Raw genomic sequence first — 20,000 nt, forward strand, 5'->3', positions numbered from 1 at the left:
CCTGGAACATTTTTGTGGCTTTCTTTCCCATAAAATTCTATCCTTCCTCCACTCTCCACTTTTCCAAAGACTTCTGCCTTTCATGTTACTCGTATGTGGGGGCTCATAACTGAGTTGCCAGGATTTGCTGGCCATGGGAGAAGTCTCCGCCTTTGAATTTGGTGTCCATGGCGGCAGCTCTCTGAGGTCTTTAGTACCCGACCTCCACTTTGCAATGCATTTGTTCAAAAGAGATAATCAGCATACCTTGACAGTTCTGTCACTAGACCCACTAACAATTTTATGCATATCAACCTCTGTGCATGTCACTGCACCTGAAATGAATGAGTATCACAGAAATGTGCTAAGTTTAGGCTCCAATTCCCTTGGTGCAGTGGGAAAAACATTAGGTACCAGCAGAGGATGGAACAAGCCTTGATCCTCAGATTTTTAAAAAAGTGCTCAAATCTTCTTAAGCAACTGCTACATCTACATGTAAGTTTGTTTGAAAATTATTGATTTCTCAGCTACATGTAGGCCAGTAACCTAAAGAAAGTTGTCTATATCATACTGTCTGTAACATCCTAACACAGTAAAATTCTAAAATCTGAACTGATTTCCTGTTTGGAAATCAAAATCTGTTCAGGCCATTGCCCCCAGAGATGCATTCTCTTCTAACATTGATTGTCGGATTCAAATCATGTAAGATATTAGGTACGTTTCAAGGAGGACAAAGAGTTTGGACATTCTGTAAAACAGAGAATTTTTCAGGAGGATTAAAACACTTTCCAATTATTCTGATTGAAACAGAGGAAGATTATATAATAGTTCTACAAAATTCAAACTGAGGTACCTGTGTGCCCAAAGAGAGTGTGTTTTCGACATTGTGTTGTAGTGTCCCAAAGTGAGATGGTGTTGTCATTTTGTCCAGATGTGACTAACTTGGTACAAGGACTTATGGAGAGACATGAAACACACGTTCTGGAGCCCATTTGCTGCAAAAGAGTTCAAGGAAAATATTCAATTAACCCCTTCCCTCTGGACAGACTACAGTATTTTACTTGTCAATGGGGTCAGTTCAGGGGAGAAAATAGGGACTTGAAGATCTATGATGGCAACATCAACAAAAACATCACCTCAAAATATTACTTTGCAAATATCATAAGTCTTTCACGATTATTCAATCTTGTTCACATCATACAATGTGGACGAAGTATTCTAAAAATAAAACAGTACCAGCTGTCTCAGAGTAAAAACAGAGAATAAAAGGTTCACATTAATTTTTTTGTGTGCTCAAAACCTCAAATTTGGTAATTTGATGTTGTTGTTGAGAAGAGTAACACAAAAATATGAGATAAAATGCAAGCTGGCATTAATGCAGCACAATTATCTTTCCTCTTTTGACCAATGATATTGTTATTTTGCGGAGTTCTCATGGATGACCGTGTCGTAGATCCTAAAAGCCCAATTAATTTTGTGACAAAAACAGACTCAGGTCAATGGCCTATGGTCTATTATAATGATGCCAGCTGTTGTGTCCTGGGCATACAAGGAAAAAATTCTGAGGGTTGCTAAAAGGACTACAAACTGAGTTATAGTATTGTAATTTCTCTGCCATTTGAAGGAAAATTTACCTCTTTCTGAGAGGACATCCATTTTTTCAATCTACTTGAAGAATAGCCTTCACTACAGTCTTCACCATCCGAACATGCTACCGTTGGAGATTAAAAATGATATTTTTTATATGAAATAAACTAGTCAAGCTAAAATGGTAAATAATGGGGTGTAGGGATGGCGCAGTGGCGCAAGCACTTGCCTCCCACCAATGTGGCCCAGGTTTGGCGTCATATCTACCAGGGTTGAGTTTGTTGGTTCTCTACTCTGCACTGAGAGGTTTTTCCCCGGGTACTCCGGTTTTCCCCTCTCCTTGTTGATTTCAGTTTACAGTGTCCCCAAAGTGCTCCAGCGCTAGAAGACTAGACACTTAAATTAAGTTGCTTCTTTTTTTTTAATGCAGTCAATGTCTGCAGTCTTGAGTTAACACTTTACCAAAGGTAAAAAGTTTAAAAGTTTAAAAGTACACTTTAAGAGTAAGTTGACTGCAGATCATTGAATAATGACAGAACTACTAGCAAGGTCAGAAACTTTGAGAAATCGAATGTGGTTCAGCATTCTCTGTACTCTTATCAACAATGATATTTGTCATCACAGTGGTCAAAATAATGTGGACTCACAAGGTGCAGCCAAGTGAGCCAACAATTTTGACCACTGTGATGACAAAATTAATATTGTTGTTGATAAGAGTTCAGACAACAATGAAACCGCACTCAATTTCTTTTTACACCACTGACAATATTCAGTGCCAAAGAAAATGTATATTGAGGTTGTGTTTTCTTAGCTTCTCTTCAGACATATATACCTGACGGCAAACTCAATAAACCTAAACCTTACAAGTATGAGGCCCCTTTATAAAAAAGGCAATTATTTCAAAAACAAGTGTTTCCTACACTTCCCTGGTTGTATCACACGGGGAAAAAATATTTCTTTTCCAGTATATTTTGATTCTTAGCCAAATTAGTTAACCATAAGCATGCTCCAAGAAACTGGTCTCCCAATTTTAAATTGGGAGACAAGACGTTTTTTTGCCCTGTGTGATACAACCAGGGAAGTTTAGGAAACACTTGTTTTTGAAATAATAAGAAGCTTTAAAAATATAAATAATAATGTACCCTCATTGGAGACTTCAGGTGTTTCATCAAGAAGCCTCTGTCCTTGAAATCGTACTACCTGGATAGGAAAAAACGAAAAAAAAAAATGTGGTTTTGACATAACCAATTTCTGATAGTAATGAGGTGTGTACGCGTTTAAGAACATTTTACAAAAATATTATCGCTGTCAAATTTCACAACTAGTAAAATTAATGCTGTGTAACCCTTTACATGTAACTCCCAGTGGTAACTAATAGATTTTACTCTCACTGTCTAATGCCAAACAATTTTACTTGTCAATACCAGGGGGTCCCTTGGACCTCTAGGGGCTAAGTAGAGGAATAAATACACAAATCTCTGAAATTTGGAGAAATTGAATGAGAACGTAGGAAAAACATTGTTGGGGGCTCTTTCTTACCCAATATGCTTGCTACTGTTTGTATTGTTCAGAAAAAACAAACGTGTTGGTAAAAATATATACTACAAAGCAGTCTCAATATTTCACCTGAAAACCAATGAGATTCCAGTTTTCAAGGACTTCTGCAGCATGTGAAATAGAAACTGACCACACATTATCTGCTGGCTCCCTCTTGAGCTGAATGTCTAACACAGAACACCTACATGAACAAAGAAAAATGTCTGATAATTTAAATAATGTGACTGTATGAAGTAATCCCTTCATTGAGAATTAATGATCTTGAGGTAAACTTCAAGACAAAAGTTTATAATAAATTCATCACAGAAAAACACCTTAAAAACAGCTGCTTTATAATAAAGGGAAAAACGTTTTTGAGGGGACGAACTGAGATGCTGCTTACCCTTTTGCCCTCAAGGGGTTTTCCGTTGACAAGTAAAATGTCTGATAGTAGACAGCATAAAATCTATATACACCATACAACAGGGCCAAATAAATGAATGAACCATTGGCTACATCTCTTAAGGGGCTTTTTGGAAATCAAATCAAAACAAAACAAAAACAAGTTACAGTGTTTCAAATCGCTAAATTGGCAAGAAGCAAAGCCGTCTGTTATAAGTTTACAAAAGAAAGAGAATACAAGTTGATCCAGGGGATCACATGAACAATAAAATATTATCAATTGGTAAAGGCTTGACCAGAACGTCAATGTCCCAATGTATTCAACTTTCCTTACCTGGGTTTAAAAGTGGTTAATGTATGCAAACAGTGACAATTTACTTTCCCAAGTTGGCTGAAATCTAACTGCCACACTTTCACAACACACTGTGTTGTAACTGTCACTAACTTGTCATCCACCAGATTAACACGGCACACTTCAGTATTAGGGGGAGAAGCAAACTGTCTTGAAATGTCTGATAAATTAGTTTGGTTTAGAAGAAATTTCCTCCTCTGGAAATCCCAAAGGCAGAACTACAAGTAAAACACAAACCACTGTTAGTCATGAACGTACAAAAGCTATTTATTTGATATCAGGAAAGTTAACAAAAATTTTCAGTACACACAAATAATTACATGAATACATCATAATCTTCTTGAGCATGTTCACATGTCATACATGTAATCTTTTTATTGTTTTGCTTTGGTTTAGCTCTTTAAATCTGTTTCCATTTTCTGTTCACTTAAAGGTATTTTATGATCACTTGCAGTCAGGCCCCATAAATTGTACAAATTATCTTCTCAAGAGATTACATGTATTTAATGATTGAGACTGTTGGTTCTCCACCCCTATTACTAAACTTTTCTCTGATAGTTTGATTTTCCCCTTCCCTTAAAAGTTTGTGGCAGGCGCAGTGGCCTCATGGTTAGTGTGCTTTGACTTTTGATTTGATTTGTTTCATTCCCAGTCAATAATGACACTCAAAATTCATTATTACTATTATTCTTATTATTATTATTATTATTATTATTATTATTATTATTATTATTTTATTATTATTATTATTATTATTATTATTATTATTATAAATTTGTTACCAATAATATTGTCCAGTGAAGCTATGGCCCTCGCAATAATGACTCACAAAAGGACTTAAACCTAATGCGACCTTCAGATTACTTTGTACACCAAGTAGGCTCTACCACAGAGCAATGGGAGCCAGTGGAAGGTATTACTGCTGTGATATTAGTTTGTGTAATCAAATGGCGACGAGTGAAATTAGGAAATAATTTCACGCGCATTTTGTCAAAATTCTGATAATTTATCAGAATTTTGACAAAACGCAAGTGAAATTATTTCCTAATTTCACGAGAAAACCATTTGATTACCTTTTTAATGTCGTGGGTGACAAATTACGCTCACAACCGTAATTACGATAACAAGTTGCAGTTTAGTTTCCTCATATGTGATTGGCTTTTTACTTGAAACACAATTTAACATTCCATAAATATTTCTAGTGTTCACAGTTTCTGGATTTTCAAAGTAACATTCACTTCATTAACAATAATAATTTTGCAAATTAAAATGCGCTGTTTAGACAATTTCAGTGCTAATATCATGGGTGACAAATTACTCCTTAATTTAACTCGAAATTTCAGCGTTACAAAATTGCCATGGTAACATCTCTTGTATCTCGATCAGAGCCAAGATGGTGTCGAGATTTAAGACACTGACCATTGAAGAAGTTACGAAATTAAAAGAAGCGGGCAGAAATTTTAAATACGCGAAAGAGCACAATTAACTGGGTGAGGGTTTTTGAGAAGTGGTGTGACAAAAATAGCCTTGAAAAAAACCTGGAGATGATTCTTTCCGAGCAGTTGGATAAAGTACTCGAGCGATTTTACGCCAATCATTTGAGAAAGATTTGACAGTTGCCTCTAATTTGGAAACATTATGAACAGGCACGAAGAATTCAAAAGGTATTTTTTGTCAAGAAACTCAGAAAATTACGAACTTTAGTGAAAATGTATGCTTTAAACGAAAACTGTATTCTTCTTAATGTTCTCAGTTTTCGATTCAATAAACCAGTGTTAAAAAACAATTACGGTTGTAATTTCACGTCACTTCTGGATGGTTGCTGCAAAATGGGAAATGTCAACATCAAATCAAAGTATTTAAGGTTTCAGATTTGCATGGTATATGTTAATTCTGGTAAATAAATGAAGAGATTTATTTTTTATGGTGACTTGGGAATACATGATGAAAAATTTGCAGTGTTCCCAACAAGAGTCAAACCCACATCTGTTGTCCTTCACTGGCTAAATGGCATACACTGGCATACAGTACTGTAGTTCTATTGCTGTACCCCTGAGGGGGGGGGGGGGGGGGGGAGAGGGGCTGGGCTATTAGTTAAAGGTAAAGGTACACCTTATTTAACGTCAGTAATTCTTTTACCCTCTAGTGGGTATTTTCCCAGGAAGCCTACAGATACTAACTCAAGGGAAAATATTGTACTGCTTTCTGGCTTGGACTATATTATTAAACACTCAGGTCACAAATCAAATGCAATAATCTGACCTAAATATGATTTACAATGGCAAGGTGTACAAAAACCATACAGATCTTCCGCGGACATCGTACTGGTATCTGTCACATAGTCGTCTCACCTTATTATTATGAAGACCAATGACCAAAACATTTCTTGAACGTTCACTTCCAAAGTCCACACACCCAACAACGTTTTCACATGAAATGATATGAATTAACCGTTTATCCATCAAACTCCACAAATGTACTACTTCAGAGTTGAAATTAACACTTGCCAAGAGGCTATGACCACAACTGGAGATTTTTAAGCACATAATTCGAGTTTGTTCCTTTTGACTTGGGATGACAGGATTTCGGTCAAGACTCTGGACATGGCAGTGTCCACTAAACCAGTTTGAACGTAATATAAACAACTCCTTCCACTGCGTTGGAAACACGCCATTGTAGTAAGATGGGTCCAAGATAAACTTGTTAAAAGACTTAATAAATAGTTTTTTCCATCTTTGTGCAGGTATAGTATATGGAACACTCAGTCAAGGAGAATCAATCGCTCACAACATTTGATGATTCTACATTTATCTCATATTTTCAATAATTTTTTCATTATTTCCATTTTTATTTTTAATCAAATTATCACACAATTACAGGGAAATATTTTCAACTCGTCTAAGAATCATAACATCTAACGTAAAATAGATCTCTGCAGTCTTTTGGGGAATACATCTTCGTTGGTTGCTTGAAAATTTGAAAATTAAAACAAACCTGGCATTAATCTTTGTAAACAAAAATCATCGCAACAGAACACAGGACTATAACAGTAAGCTTAACAGAGCCATATTTTAAAGTGTCCCTACGGTCAATCAGATCAATACAAATTATATGTTAGTTAGAATAGAGATGTAAGATCAACTGCGAATTATGAGGATAGATCAGTCCCTAATTAGTACACGTATGAGCTTATGCTTATTAGCTTATCATGCTTACTAGTGTATGAGCTTATCAGTCCTTAGTATGAGCTTATAAATAGACAGATAAATTATAACTGAGCAATCAAAGTTTGTGGAAACGTTATGGAATGATTATTATGATTTTTAGTTATAATTTATCATCTGTCTATTTACTGCAACCAGCTGTCTTAGTTATAGTTATCAATGATATAAACAAAGAGGATACAAGTGAAAGTCGTTTGCAAGGCGACACCATGTAGAACACACCTAAAGCATAAATAAATGAGCTCCACAGTTAGTAAGCTCACAAAAATAATGGGCCGGCCGGCTTTCGATAAATCAAAAATGCCATACATCCTACCTGGGAACATCTGCAGAGATCTCGCGCTGACAAGAAGCTAAAAATTCTAACTAATATTTCGTCACTTAACTTATCCATCTAGACAAATAAAAACTAAAAACTGGTTCTATAACATGGAGTATATATACACAACATGGAGTCAGAAAAGCGAATTGTCGGCCGCCATGTTTTTCTGTTTACGCGTGTATTCAGTCGAGTGAAACTGGGGCCAAGCCACTTGGAGTTGTACTTCGTGTAAGGACTAACTGTTATGTCCCAGACCACACCCAGTTACTCAGGAGATCGCAGAGGCTGAAAGTAGGGTCAAGTAGCTGGAGTATCAATCTTGTCTATCCCTGCCCCTCTCTTTCCTTTTGCTGCATTTCTTTTATGTTGTTCAACAGTTTTAAGTGGTTATTCTACTTTTTGGGCATTTTGGTATCATGAAATTACACCATTTTGCGTGACAAAGCCCTTTTTAAGCAATCATGGGCGTTTTTATGTAACACGTTTTTCTTCTTTGCAGGGAGGAAGAAATGGACTTACCTAAACAGCTTTGCGCGTGACAGGAGGATGAAGAGGTTCAACTTTTGCAATTTTGGAAAGAAATTTGGTTTTATCAACGGAGTTGATAATGTGAATTGTCCACCGTACAGAGAATCTAAAAGCTGACTGTTCGAGCGTTAGCCCTTCGTCAGAGCGAATCCAACGTCAGCTTTTAGAATCTCTGTACGGTGGCCAATTTACATTCTCAACTCCGTCGATAAAATTTGTATACGACTTCCCCACCGACGCATCACCACAGTTTCTTTAGAAACTACCCCCTTCATTCATTTGGAAACATTATGTGTGCACACATTTAGCCATAGAAACTTTTTCTGTTTCTTATGGTAACCCTGAGATAACCTGTGAAGTTGTAATGGTAGATAACTGACTCGTTAGGAGACTTTTTTCATTATTCATGTTCCTTAAAATTAGCATTATTTGCACTTTTGCTCTTCTTTTCTTCCTTTCATGGAAATTTTAGTTTTGTAATCACAGTTTATCAATTTTAAGCAACCCCCTTTTTTTTCGTTTAGCGTAGAACGAGTTTCCTGATATTGGGTCGGTCGGCTGGATTGAAAAAAAAAAACACCTAAAAAAAAATTACAAGTAGTCTCGGAATCGGAGGCCTGCTACGCCAGCATCATTGCTATGGAGCCTGGAAAACAACAAGACGTGAACCCAAAATCAATATGGCGGAAAAGTTGGTTGAGGTTATTGCAAAGTTGAGACAACATAGGAAAAAGGATCAACCACGGAAACTCCTATGCGACATAAAAATGGTTTAACTACGTCGTTACTTTTTTTTCTTGAAAATGGCAAAAATTTGGGTCGGTCGGACAACGCTAAACGGAGATAAAAAAGAGGATGGTCTTATTATGTACAGAGTAGCATTATTATTTATTGTCCACTTCTTCGCCCGGCTCGCCATTATTAACTGTGACTAGGGTTTTATAGCTTGTGCTTGCATAATATTTGGCATGATATGAGGAAACTAACGCAATTTTTGTTGATTTTTAAAAAGTAGCACTGCTAGCATAACCGGTATATATTGATAAGCCGGAGACCATTTTTGTTCAATGTTTTAGCCGCATTTGCGGTTAGGTATCGGAGAGGGAGCCTCCCTTGGAGGCTGTCAGTCTTGACGCGAACCCGAAGTTGCTGGTGTTATTTGCAAGTTTGAAATGGCGTCAGCCATGCCGCCAGATTACTTGCAGCTATAGACCGTACAAGAACCAGCAAACATAGCCAGACACCATTGCCTGCATTACTTGCGCATCTGATCATTACGTCAAGTTAAGATGCGCTTTATAAGTCACCAATTATATTTTATATATTATATTATATTGCCTGCGACAAAGAAAGCAAGATGCAATAGAATAGGAGAGGCGCTTGTAACACCAAAAAGGTTTTGCTACACGATCGTGATGCATTTTTTGGACTTGTTTCGCTCACTTTGTAAAAGGAATAATTTTAAGAAAAAGTGGCATAATTTGGAAAAACGAGCACAATTTGTGAATAATTTGGGGGAAAATAGGCATTGCTAGTAGCATGATATGCTACTTTTACTAGCACAATCTCTGAAGAGCCTATAGTGCGACTCGGAGTTGAGTGAATTCTTTTTCCTGTGATGTTTTTATATTTATCCTTTTACATTGATACGCTTATCTGTTTGTATTCATGAATAAAATGTTGTTGTTGTTGTTGTATGATACTCATCGGAACATTAGCGCATTTGCGCATGTGTAAGACCTTAGAGGCCGCCTGAAAAAAAAAAAAAAAAACCGTAGCGGCACCTTGTCCCCCGGCAATGCGTAAGGGACAGAATTGTTGATGTCGCCTCAGTCTTCATTTTTTTCTGGATAGGCATTGATATCGTTACAAAAATGAATCCAGCAAAAGGATTTTTGGCCTTCTGGTAAAGAAGAATCTATGATATCTTTCTATCGTGATCTAAACATTTGGGAGTCGGACTTCCGGAGGGTTTGTTACTAATCGGTGATCCGTTTCAAATTCTTTTCAATGAAGACCAACTCTGAGGTATAGTAACTGAAGTAGCGCTGCCTTTAAGATTTATGAAGGGGGTAGTTTCTAAAGAAACTGTGGTGCTTTAAGATTTGTCGACAACACATGGTTCACAGTACTTTCTCCGCCCTCTGACTGGTTCCAGGGCTTTTGTCCGAGTTATTGATGCTCAAAGGCATTTCCTGAATGTTTTCAATTATTGTTATGGCACAATGATGGTTCCTTATCACCATTATCAAGCGGATGTATCTCTATGTAATACCAGAAAATGGCGCAGCGAAGCTGATATTCACCTATTTATCGATTATCGGAACAAATTGTAACTTTGAACTTTTCAATATAAAGGTAGAGTTCTTGAAAAGAAAACTCCTTTCCTGGGTCCAGGGAGTCAAAAATTGTGTACTCGTCGCAGAGATCTCTTCAGTTCCAGCGTATAAGCGCAGTCCGAACCAATTCTGTTCAGTATCAATGATTTGTCCTGTGTAAGCCACAAAACACCGTTTTCTGGAAGCAACTGAGAACTGGACTAGAGAATATTTCATTTGGATCATAGTAGTTCCCAATTATTACTCAAAGTCCTCCCCCCCCCCCCCCCCCCAAATAAAAATAATAACAATAATGAAATTAATTTCATTGGAGGCATTAACACCTTCAAGTGAAGATCCATGCGTTAATGCTTCAATCATGACAACTTTAAGAATAGCTAATTATTGGCTTTTACAGCCACCAGAGTGTCACGCTTTTCTACATATTATCTTGATTCCAACTGCTTTCTTATCAACTGTGCTGCCCCGCCCATTCAAAGAAGTGAACACTGACGGCTTTGCATCTAAAGTCGCAGGCAAGCTGTAATAATTCAATAAAATTAAAGACAAGCAATCATGTAGAGTTGTAACAATGCCTTTTCATTTCAATCCCTTTTAATTGATTTGAAGTTGTCAAAAGACTCCTTAAATTTAACAAAGAACGATATATCGGACCACATTGGCAGCATTACGGCAAAGGATAAATATGACACCTCCATTAAAGCACGCGTTTTTTAGAAATAAAAGCAACGCCGTTTGGAGCTCATCGTTTCGTTTAAGTCATCAGGTGAATCATACATTCAATGTATGAGCTGGTTCTCTTAAGACAAAGAAAAGGAAGACAAAATACATGCATTCAAAACCTGTGAGATTTTCAATTTTAAATCTTCTGGGTTTTGATCTGGCACAAGAAGAAAGATCTCGATTCAGTCTCACTTCTGATACTCTATATCAGCCACAAAAGCTTGCAAAAAACCAGGTTGGAAAATTGTTTCTTTTAAAAACTTTAATCAGTCATATTCATATTTCAAGAAAAATTTAAAGGCGCTCGATATGAGGCAATAGTTCAAATTCAAGGAAGGATTACGTTTTTGCAAAACTAGCACTTCACATTACACTCTAATCAGTTAATAGTTTAAATTGATGTTTTTTCTTTATTAGCGTTCTATTGATAAATCATCAGTTTCCCTTCTGCCAATGCAAAGGGCTCCCTTAAATATTGCTAAACATACCTCTCGATTTATGCATGAAGAAAACTCCAATACTTCCATGAGTTCAAACTCACAGCCAGACCAACATCCAACTGAGTCTTTTAATAACAACTGAAAACTGGAAAGCTTGCTATAACTGACTTAGAAAAACTTTCTGGTCCTTTCCCAGTAAACTACAAATTGCTGGCCTATTTTTACCAGACTTGGTGTGTAAAACCTTGTAGGCATTAGCTGAAACTTACGACTGTAAAATTCGATGGTCGAAAATAATATCACGAGTGTGAAATGCACCTGCAAACAAGCCGCTGATGAGGAAAATCACAGTCAAACGGGCACGGCGCGCTCTAACCCCCCTGCATTATCTGACATATCGCTAAATTTGGCCTTTTACAGACAACAGTGTAACTAATGCGAAGACAATTAAGAAATCAGACAAGAGAATGAAGAGGAATATCATGGAGGATAAAAACGAGAAGCGACACCGAGCTACATTTGGCAAGACACAGATTTGTCAGATGGAAAGAGTGTTTCTCAAAAATCACTATCCTGATATCGCGGTTAGATCGGACTTGTCGCAAAGCACTGGTTTATCTGAGCCTCAAGTACAAGTAAGTGGACTTTCTACAACTTACTGTATTTTGCATTGATGGAGCGGTTATGCAAGGCATTTCGATATTTTTTTCATTCGACTGAAAAGGCATTGAACATCAGCCGCAAAAAATAAGCTCAATTGCTATCATGCCTGTCGTCTGGCTGCAAATCTGTGCTACCACTCAGGAGAAAAGAATGACACCGTGTCAGGGTTGTCATTTTTCAGCAATTAGAGTTTTTATCATGAAAAGAATTACTTCATTACTTAATTAATTAATTAACTAATACATTGTAAGTTGAAGAGCCTATTATAACCCACTGAATCCATCTCAGTGAACGTTAGCACTGGATATGGAAATGGCCCACACAATGAAAGAGAAGAACCGCTGACCTGGGTGGCAAAATCCGACTCATTGTTTTTGCCCTGGTTCCGTTCTGTAGAAGATTTAAGATCACCACCATGAATAAAGAATTGTTGTCCGCCATATTGTCGCTATTGCTTCATTCACAGTCCTGTTCTGGAAACAAATGCGCATGCGTGTAAGAAAACCCAGGTTCGCCCCTAGGTACGTGTTGACATAAGATTTCTTCACTTCTCCGTGTGAACAAAGAAGGGCGAACCCGGAATAATTTGAACCCGGGTCGAACCTACAATCATAGGCAAAAGTATAGTTGGGAAGGTTATGTAAATGAACCGCACCAGAGCTGTATTTCAACCTGCTTCTGTCAGGGCGCAAAAGAAATCGGTTGTCCTTCTTTATATAGCACCCCTCCCATCTATTCAACGTTGGAAGGTAACAAAGCAATTTCCCACTAAAACCGTTCACTCCGCACAATATTGAATCGGGGGGGGGGGGGGGGTGGGAGGGGAAGGGGTTGGGAAGGGAAGCAAAGAAGACGTCAAAACTGCTAACCTTTCCAACGGTTTATCTATGATTGTTCATGTAGTGTGAATAGGGCTTAATATAAGATCTACGACGGCTACGTCGACGAAAACGTAACCTCAAAAATGATATATCTTGCTATGGTAAGTTTTTCACGATAAGTCCATCTTAAATTGTCAACGTCCGCACAATTGGTGCAAGCGGTTTCAGAATAAATATAGAGAACGAAAGATCAGTTCTTATTTATACGCTCGCTTCGAGAAAACCTCACATTTGGTGATTTCAAGATGTTGTTGCGCAGTGCTAAGATGCGTGCTGCACGTGCAGCACGATTGTTTTCCTTTTTCAACCAATGACATTGTTGTTTTGTGGCGTTCTCGTTGATCATGATGACCGCGTTGTAGATCTTAAAGTCCCTACTTTAAAGGGGCTAGGTCACGAAATTTTAGGCAATTTCAGCACTGATCGAATGGTCATAGAATTAACTAAAATATCAAAATAACTGTTAAAAACTATAAAAGAACTCTAGCAAAACACAGGAAAGCCAAGAAGGGACATGGATGGACAAAACTGGAGAGGATTGAAATGGATTGAATTGGGGTAAATTTGAAAAACGTCGGCCCACCTTTTTTTAAATTTATATCAGTCTATATCAAAATGTCATTTACAAAGCTGGAAAATCATTCTCAGTTGTTATGTGGCCGTGAGTTTGCAAATGAAAGACTCCTGCTCTGCCAATTTGACGTTTAGAGCTCATAATTAACACTAGAAAATTAAACAAAATTACCTAAAATAGCGTAACCTAGCCCTTTAATCACCACTAACCACAACGATTGTAGGCCAGTTCATAAAAAAACACACTGGGCACTACCTTATTTGACTTATATATTTTTGACAAAAATCGTTTTTCGTTTCTTTTTCGCCAGGTTTGGTTCCAAAACAGAAGAGCCAAATGGCGGAAGCAAGAGCGTAAGGGTCGTCCCCAAGTCCCTAGTATCCTCGGGATGCGGTGCCCGGGTCATATGTTGAACCTTGACCCTTACAACTCGTCTCACCAGTATTTCAAAACAGACTTCTGGACATGCGCCCAACGAAATATGGAAGCGCTCCAGCTCGCCTCGTTACCACGATCAGTTTTCAGTCCTAAAACATCGAGTTTGCCACCTTCAACTGCCTCAGCAGCGCCTTGCTCGAAAGAAGTCAAAAGCGAGGCTAAGAACTTGCCAAATCGAAATGATTCAAGCCTGTTATCGCTACGACTCAAAGCCAAAAAGCACATAGCTTCTTTGCAGCTGAAATCTTGAGAAAATGTTTAAAAGACTAGATCGATTTTTAAAATCCTAACTAACTAATACGTCATTTTATAGAGTATTTTCCCAATCCCATGATGCAATACATTTTGGGGGCTCTTTACATAAAAACACTACAAGTTATTTACTCCAGGGAATGTCATGCTTCAGTGAACTGTATTACGGGATTGCGAAAATAGCGAATGACTTGAAACAGCCCTTACTGAAAAACAGACGAGAAATTATTTCCTCGCGTGATTGGCTAGCCTGCTATCTTTCCCATAAAGTTATGCGTTCTTTGTCATCAGTAAGGAGGGCAAGTGAAGACGTTAATTTGCTGTTCGCTTTTCGTGAGATGGTAGATAGTTGAAAAATCTCTCCGACGGAGGCTCTTACCAGCAGTCTGTTTAAAAAGATAATCGCCAGTTTGACAAATTGGCAGCTAAGAGGAATCATCAGAAGTCTCGGCAAAACACTTATTAAGATTTTGACAGTATTTCACTCTAGAAAATCTAGGAAGAAAAAAGACCTCTGTAAATTACTAGGTAAAGGAGAACTATCTAAGTAATTTCGAAAGACATGTCGTGAGAGACACTTGACGAAGTTGAGATCGTAAGAGACATTTGACACCCAGAAAAGAAGAAGAACGGGAAGTGATAACTCGCATGTTTGGAGACTTTTAGTCGAGGACTCTCTACTGCGTGGTGGGCAGTTTTCAAAACTTAACTCGATTAAGGGATAACTTTTGATGATCTCGTTAGTAGACTGGGTGTAAACGAACATGCTCAGAGATGGGAGAAAAGATGATTGGGCAGCCCGATCGGGGCAAAATTTAGAGAAGAGAGCAGAGGGGAGGGTGGGGCACAAGGTGAAGAAAGGCGTAACAACGAGAGAGCGCAAGCAACCTGGGAAATGGAAAACGCACGGACCCGGCCAATTCATCGCGTTCGTGTTTCTCGCGCTTCGCGAATGTTACGCTGGCGGAAAAAAACGACAGGAATCGGATGTTCTTCAAGGTACGAAATGCGGAAGACACCCCATCCCCTTCTTACGAACGTATTCCATTACTGCAATTCAATCAGTACTTTCTCTTTGCAGCCCGTAATCCTTCGTCTTTGTTATCCTTAAGTAAGTGTTCTCGAAGAGTTTCTTGTAATAAGATCCAAAAGCTATCGTCATCTTAGTCCATCAGTCTAGCAACTATTGTAGGACCTACCTTTGGCACTCGCCTAGAGATATTTTGTCCTCCCGTAGCGACTAATCTGACTTATGGCAACATGCATGTAAAAGATCTACGATGTATTTCCGGCCGTCGTTCCGCTAATTATAATCGCTATTATGTAAGTCTCAAGCTTACACTGCCGAGTCCAGGTGCACTACTAACGGGAAGCCGGACTGTCAATCAAATTAAACAAACCAAAGCAGATCGAATCTAACGATGCTTTCTGTTTAACCTGAGAAACCCGTAGAACCGAGAGAAAAGCCTCTCCGTGCCAAGAGAAGAACTAACAAACTTAACCCCCATATGACACCGAGTCCGGGAATAGAACCCGTGGGAAACGTTCCTGGAAGCCGGGCGGCAAACCCCGTCTCTCCCGCACTCTTCGGAAACTGTAAACGGAAAGAAGTGTTGTGTAACACCCAAACATGCGAATTAACGTGAACGATAAAAAGGAGAACTACTGATTCAGTAACCTTAATTTGCATAGAAACGGTGGGGTTTAACCCGTTCCATCCTTGAAAGGAAAATAGGTTCTGTACATGATCCTGTCAAGGTGCAGCTTAAGCAGGCGGTTTTTCTTTCGTTTTGCGCCTTCTTGCTCTAAGGTGTCAACATAATGGCACAGCCAGTTACGCCTACCATAGCGTCAAGGACAAATGACGTAAAAACTAGATTTGTCAAATTAAGGATCTATTCATTTTCAATCTAAGGCTCTATTTCCAGCCGACCCCACCTTGACGATTTCCTTGTCGAGAACTCTATTATTCAAGACCTAGATCCCCGAATTAAAGCTCCGCTTCTCAAATATCAGGAGGGAGAGGGGGAAAGGAGAGGAGGTGGGGGGGGGGGGGGAAGATATAAAGGGGAAGAACGTATCGTAGGGAACATATCCTCCTTCCCTCTTATTTCCACTGCTATATAAGCTTAAGTTGCATCTATTCATAGGACAACATCCTTCCAGTTTTAGCTTTACGAAACAGCTCAATAAAAGAAAACGAGGACACACCGTTGCCGTGACGAATACCTAAGAGAAACCTAATTAGGAAGACTCGATTCCATATTTTACCTCCCTGTTCGTGTAAATTGCTAAATAGATTCTTCGGAATTTAGGACAACCTGAACTGACCTGGTCATTATCAAATTAACCTAAGGGTTTTGTCGATGCAGTCGATGGCACAACGCCTTGTGGAATTAATCCTCGTGAAAACTCCCAGAACCGGATACAGGGTACTCAGCATTAGTGGGGCTTTCCAGTAAGGAGTGAAAACAACTCTTAAATTTTGTTCCAATTTTAATCCAAGCTTCCTCCAAGAGTTTTGTTTTCGTCTCAATAAAAAATAATGAAGGTTTATTTCCTAGTATACCACACACGCTCGAGCAAATAACTAGAGATTATATTCCACAAAAGAATTACACGGCAAATTTCTGACCTTCGAACTAGTTGCTGTTTCTTCTTAAAGTCGAATAGTTTCAACGCCAAATTTTGTTGATCGAATAAAGCTTGAATCGGCTGCAATCGAAAAAGCACTTTTCTTACAGAATCAGACCTTCCGAAATTTGAGGATAAAAACTGTGATTTAAAATATTGTCGCGTCAGACGTGATAAAAATCAATGCCAGTCCAACAAAATCCTTTTCGTTTCCTGCATTTGAAGTTGAATTACAATATTTACATATCAACAGCGATCTTGGAAGTGGAAACACTTAAAGTTCATGTCTCTCACAATTTGGTTAAGAAACCAGACACAAATTTGAGTACCTATTCTAATCTAGTCGGGTTATGCTTTACTTATAAATATACGCCCGGCAGGTGGACGGTGAACTTTCAACACGGCGCTATCTTAACACAAGCGATTTTTGCTTTTTTAATTTACGTCTTTTCAGAATCTTCGCACATTCATCAGTTAATTATTATTGTACAATTGTTATGTCCTTTCCGTCTGCCTTTCGGCTGTTTTCGTTCTCTTGCGATTTTAACCCCTTACAGTACCACACAATCGCCAACTTTCAAACAACGAGGTTGTCCTTAGGCATAGTCTTAAACAAACCAAAGAAATTAATTACTTTTATCTCAATGCCACTGGCAAAAATTGCGTTGAAATTTATCGTAGGCATAACATAAAGATTCGCTCTGATGATAATATTTCCAGAAACACTGCAAAGAGCAATTTGGGAAATAACATATCTAATATTTCCTCCTTCTCGAGATAGCCTACGTAGTTGGCGGGATATTTTTATTGCAGGATTATTTTAACACGCGGGAGTAAATGGATGGTTGCTTCCCTGTTTTGGCCGCGAGTGAAAGACGGAGGTGGTGTACTATCCCCAAATTGTTATGAGTGCACAAAGCGAGCCCTAAAAAGAGCAATTAATTACCAAGGTCGCTTTTACTAGTGCAAGATAGAAAGAGCTAACGATCTTGCGACTATTTGTTATGAAATGGCATTGGCAGGTGGCTCAGAATAGATAGTTATCACAGCTCTGAAAAGGCCGTAAATGATCACTGTTGACGGAGGTATTAAAGATAATACCAAAGACAGTAGTGATCGAATTAACGAGTGGTTTGTCTACGAGAAAGCCGTTTCGCGTTTCGTGGCACTTGACAAAACACTCACATGTCTTAGTGATCAAAGCTTACCGAAAGAAACGGAATGCACCAGGGCCGGCTACTTAGAAAGAGTCTGCAATTAATTAAGTGTACTTTTGTCTTGGATATACCGTCCTGAATACCCCCGAAGAATAGCAACTTGGAGCCGGGTTTTATTTCAGTGCAATCAGCTGAGTACAGTAACACTACTTTTAGGCCTCTTGCGAGTGATATTTTCTTGAGGGAAACAGAACAAGAACAAAAACCCCTTCAGAGGAAAGCCGGAAGAAATATTCAGAGAGCGATCGAAGAAGTTCAAGAAGAAAAAAATCGCAGGGATCAGATAGTACAAAAGATTGTAATTATTTTATGGAAATCAGAGCCAAATCCCTTACTATGCAGATTAACGTTTGTTTCCTTTGCGAAAGCTGTCAAGCACTGCACGTACGACCGTGATAGCATGACTGAAAGTAAACACACCGTTGCAGTCTATGACATGACAAGCAACGACCTGGTATTGCAAGAGGAAACAAGTGTCCCCAACCATCGGCAAACAAAACATACGGTGCAACAACGTACAAATGTTCTCAAAGAAATGGCAAAAAGCTTTCCGTTTGAAATGGTGGAGCCAGACGAAAACGAAAACGTCTTCGTGTGGATTTCGGAAGCTTGCAAATCCGAAGCTTCCCGGCAAAGCAATCTGCTGATGGAGGTGGCTGAAGGATTATGCAGCGAGAACTCGCCGACCTTACAACGAAAGGGAAAGGTGTTTAAAAAACTTGCTCCAGAAGTCGAAAAACATGTGTTCAATGAAATGCAACAAGACCTGTGTCAAAATATGTGGAAGGAGGCCAGAGAGCATGTGTACGGAACACCGTGCTACAACGAATCGTTTGCAAATTTTAAAGAAAGGAACGCTACCAAGAATTTATGAGTTGGAAATCATCTCGGACAGCACAAAAAACAGAATCGAAGGAAAGCAGTCGTTGATTTTCATAGAAACGGTCACACATAAGAATTTCATGCCAACACGAAAAAGTTAGGACCACCTTTTTCACCCTGTACAACAGCATCGCGGCAGATTGTACCTACATAGCTTTAGTACGAAAAGAATCCACAGAATTCAGAGTTTTCATGTACCGCTAAACACTTAGGGCTGTTTAACCTTTGACACCACTTAAAATCTGTTAAGTTGTGTATGACTTCCGGATTTGTTCTTAAAATCATGTTTATTTAGCAAGCGTTTGTTTATCATGTTTCCCTTTCTTGGTTCATAAATGTAATTATCGGCCAAATGTTTAACGTCTCAGTACCGTAGCATCACTATTTCTCTAAAGGAACATTTTATGTAAGAATGCTTAGAATATACCCAGGCAAACACTCTGTTAAGAAAGTCCTAATTTGGATCATTTCTTTTTTGTTGAATGAGTAATGGAGTAAATATGGGTAAAATAAATATAAACCTGGAAAATAAATGCATGTGACGAACAGATAACGCAGTTCAAGAAAACAATATCGATAGGTTTCCTGATCACTTTACTTGACATGTATTAACCATTTGACTTTTAGGATTGATCAGTATGTAAATTCACCTCACACTTTCTATACACTGTCAAGTAGACATGCATGGAGAATGAAGATTATAATCAGCTTAAGGGTATGATCTTGATACAACACGAAATTCTCATGAGCAGCCAAGAAAGAAAGCTATGGTACCATTTAGGAGAATTAACTGTTAAATCGTAGGAGTGAAAGAGGGTTGAATTTAAAATATATTATAAGAACATCTTACAGGTACTTATGTTCTTAGGGTGCGTTCGATTGACCCTATTCCTGAATAAGAATACGTGTAGTGATGATTTAAAACGGTATGTCTGGCGTTTTGAAGCGACTAGGATAATAAAGATATGTTTAAAATAGCATTTTAGCAGGTGTTTGACAATTTTAATGTGAATCTCGTAAAAACGAA

The 20,000-nt window shown here is 38.4% G+C and overlaps 1 protein-coding gene across 1 annotated transcript in view; it reads right to left on the reverse strand.

Moving 5' to 3' along the window:
- LOC138059982 (F-box/WD repeat-containing protein 7-like) overlaps window positions 1-7,582 on the reverse strand; it is a 19,157-nt gene extending 11,575 nt beyond the window's left edge. Inside the window, exons 1-9 of the mRNA XM_068905644.1 lie at window positions 7,397-7,582; window positions 7,262-7,302; window positions 6,208-6,589; window positions 3,839-4,074; window positions 3,193-3,304; window positions 2,709-2,766; window positions 1,614-1,690; window positions 833-974; window positions 247-314 (exon numbers count right to left, since the gene is read on the reverse strand). Coding sequence (XP_068761745.1) covers window positions 247-314; window positions 833-974; window positions 1,614-1,690; window positions 2,709-2,766; window positions 3,193-3,304; window positions 3,839-4,074; window positions 6,208-6,589; window positions 7,262-7,302; window positions 7,397-7,474 — 1,194 coding nt within the window. The 5' untranslated portion in view covers window positions 7,475-7,582. The remainder of the gene's footprint in view (window positions 1-246; window positions 315-832; window positions 975-1,613; window positions 1,691-2,708; window positions 2,767-3,192; window positions 3,305-3,838; window positions 4,075-6,207; window positions 6,590-7,261; window positions 7,303-7,396) is intronic.
- Between the last annotated feature and the right edge of the window lie 12,418 nt (window positions 7,583-20,000).

This window comes from Montipora capricornis, chromosome 8 (genome assembly GCF_036669925.1).
Source record: "Montipora capricornis isolate CH-2021 chromosome 8, ASM3666992v2, whole genome shotgun sequence".
Taxonomy (NCBI): domain Eukaryota; kingdom Metazoa; phylum Cnidaria; class Anthozoa; order Scleractinia; family Acroporidae; genus Montipora; species Montipora capricornis.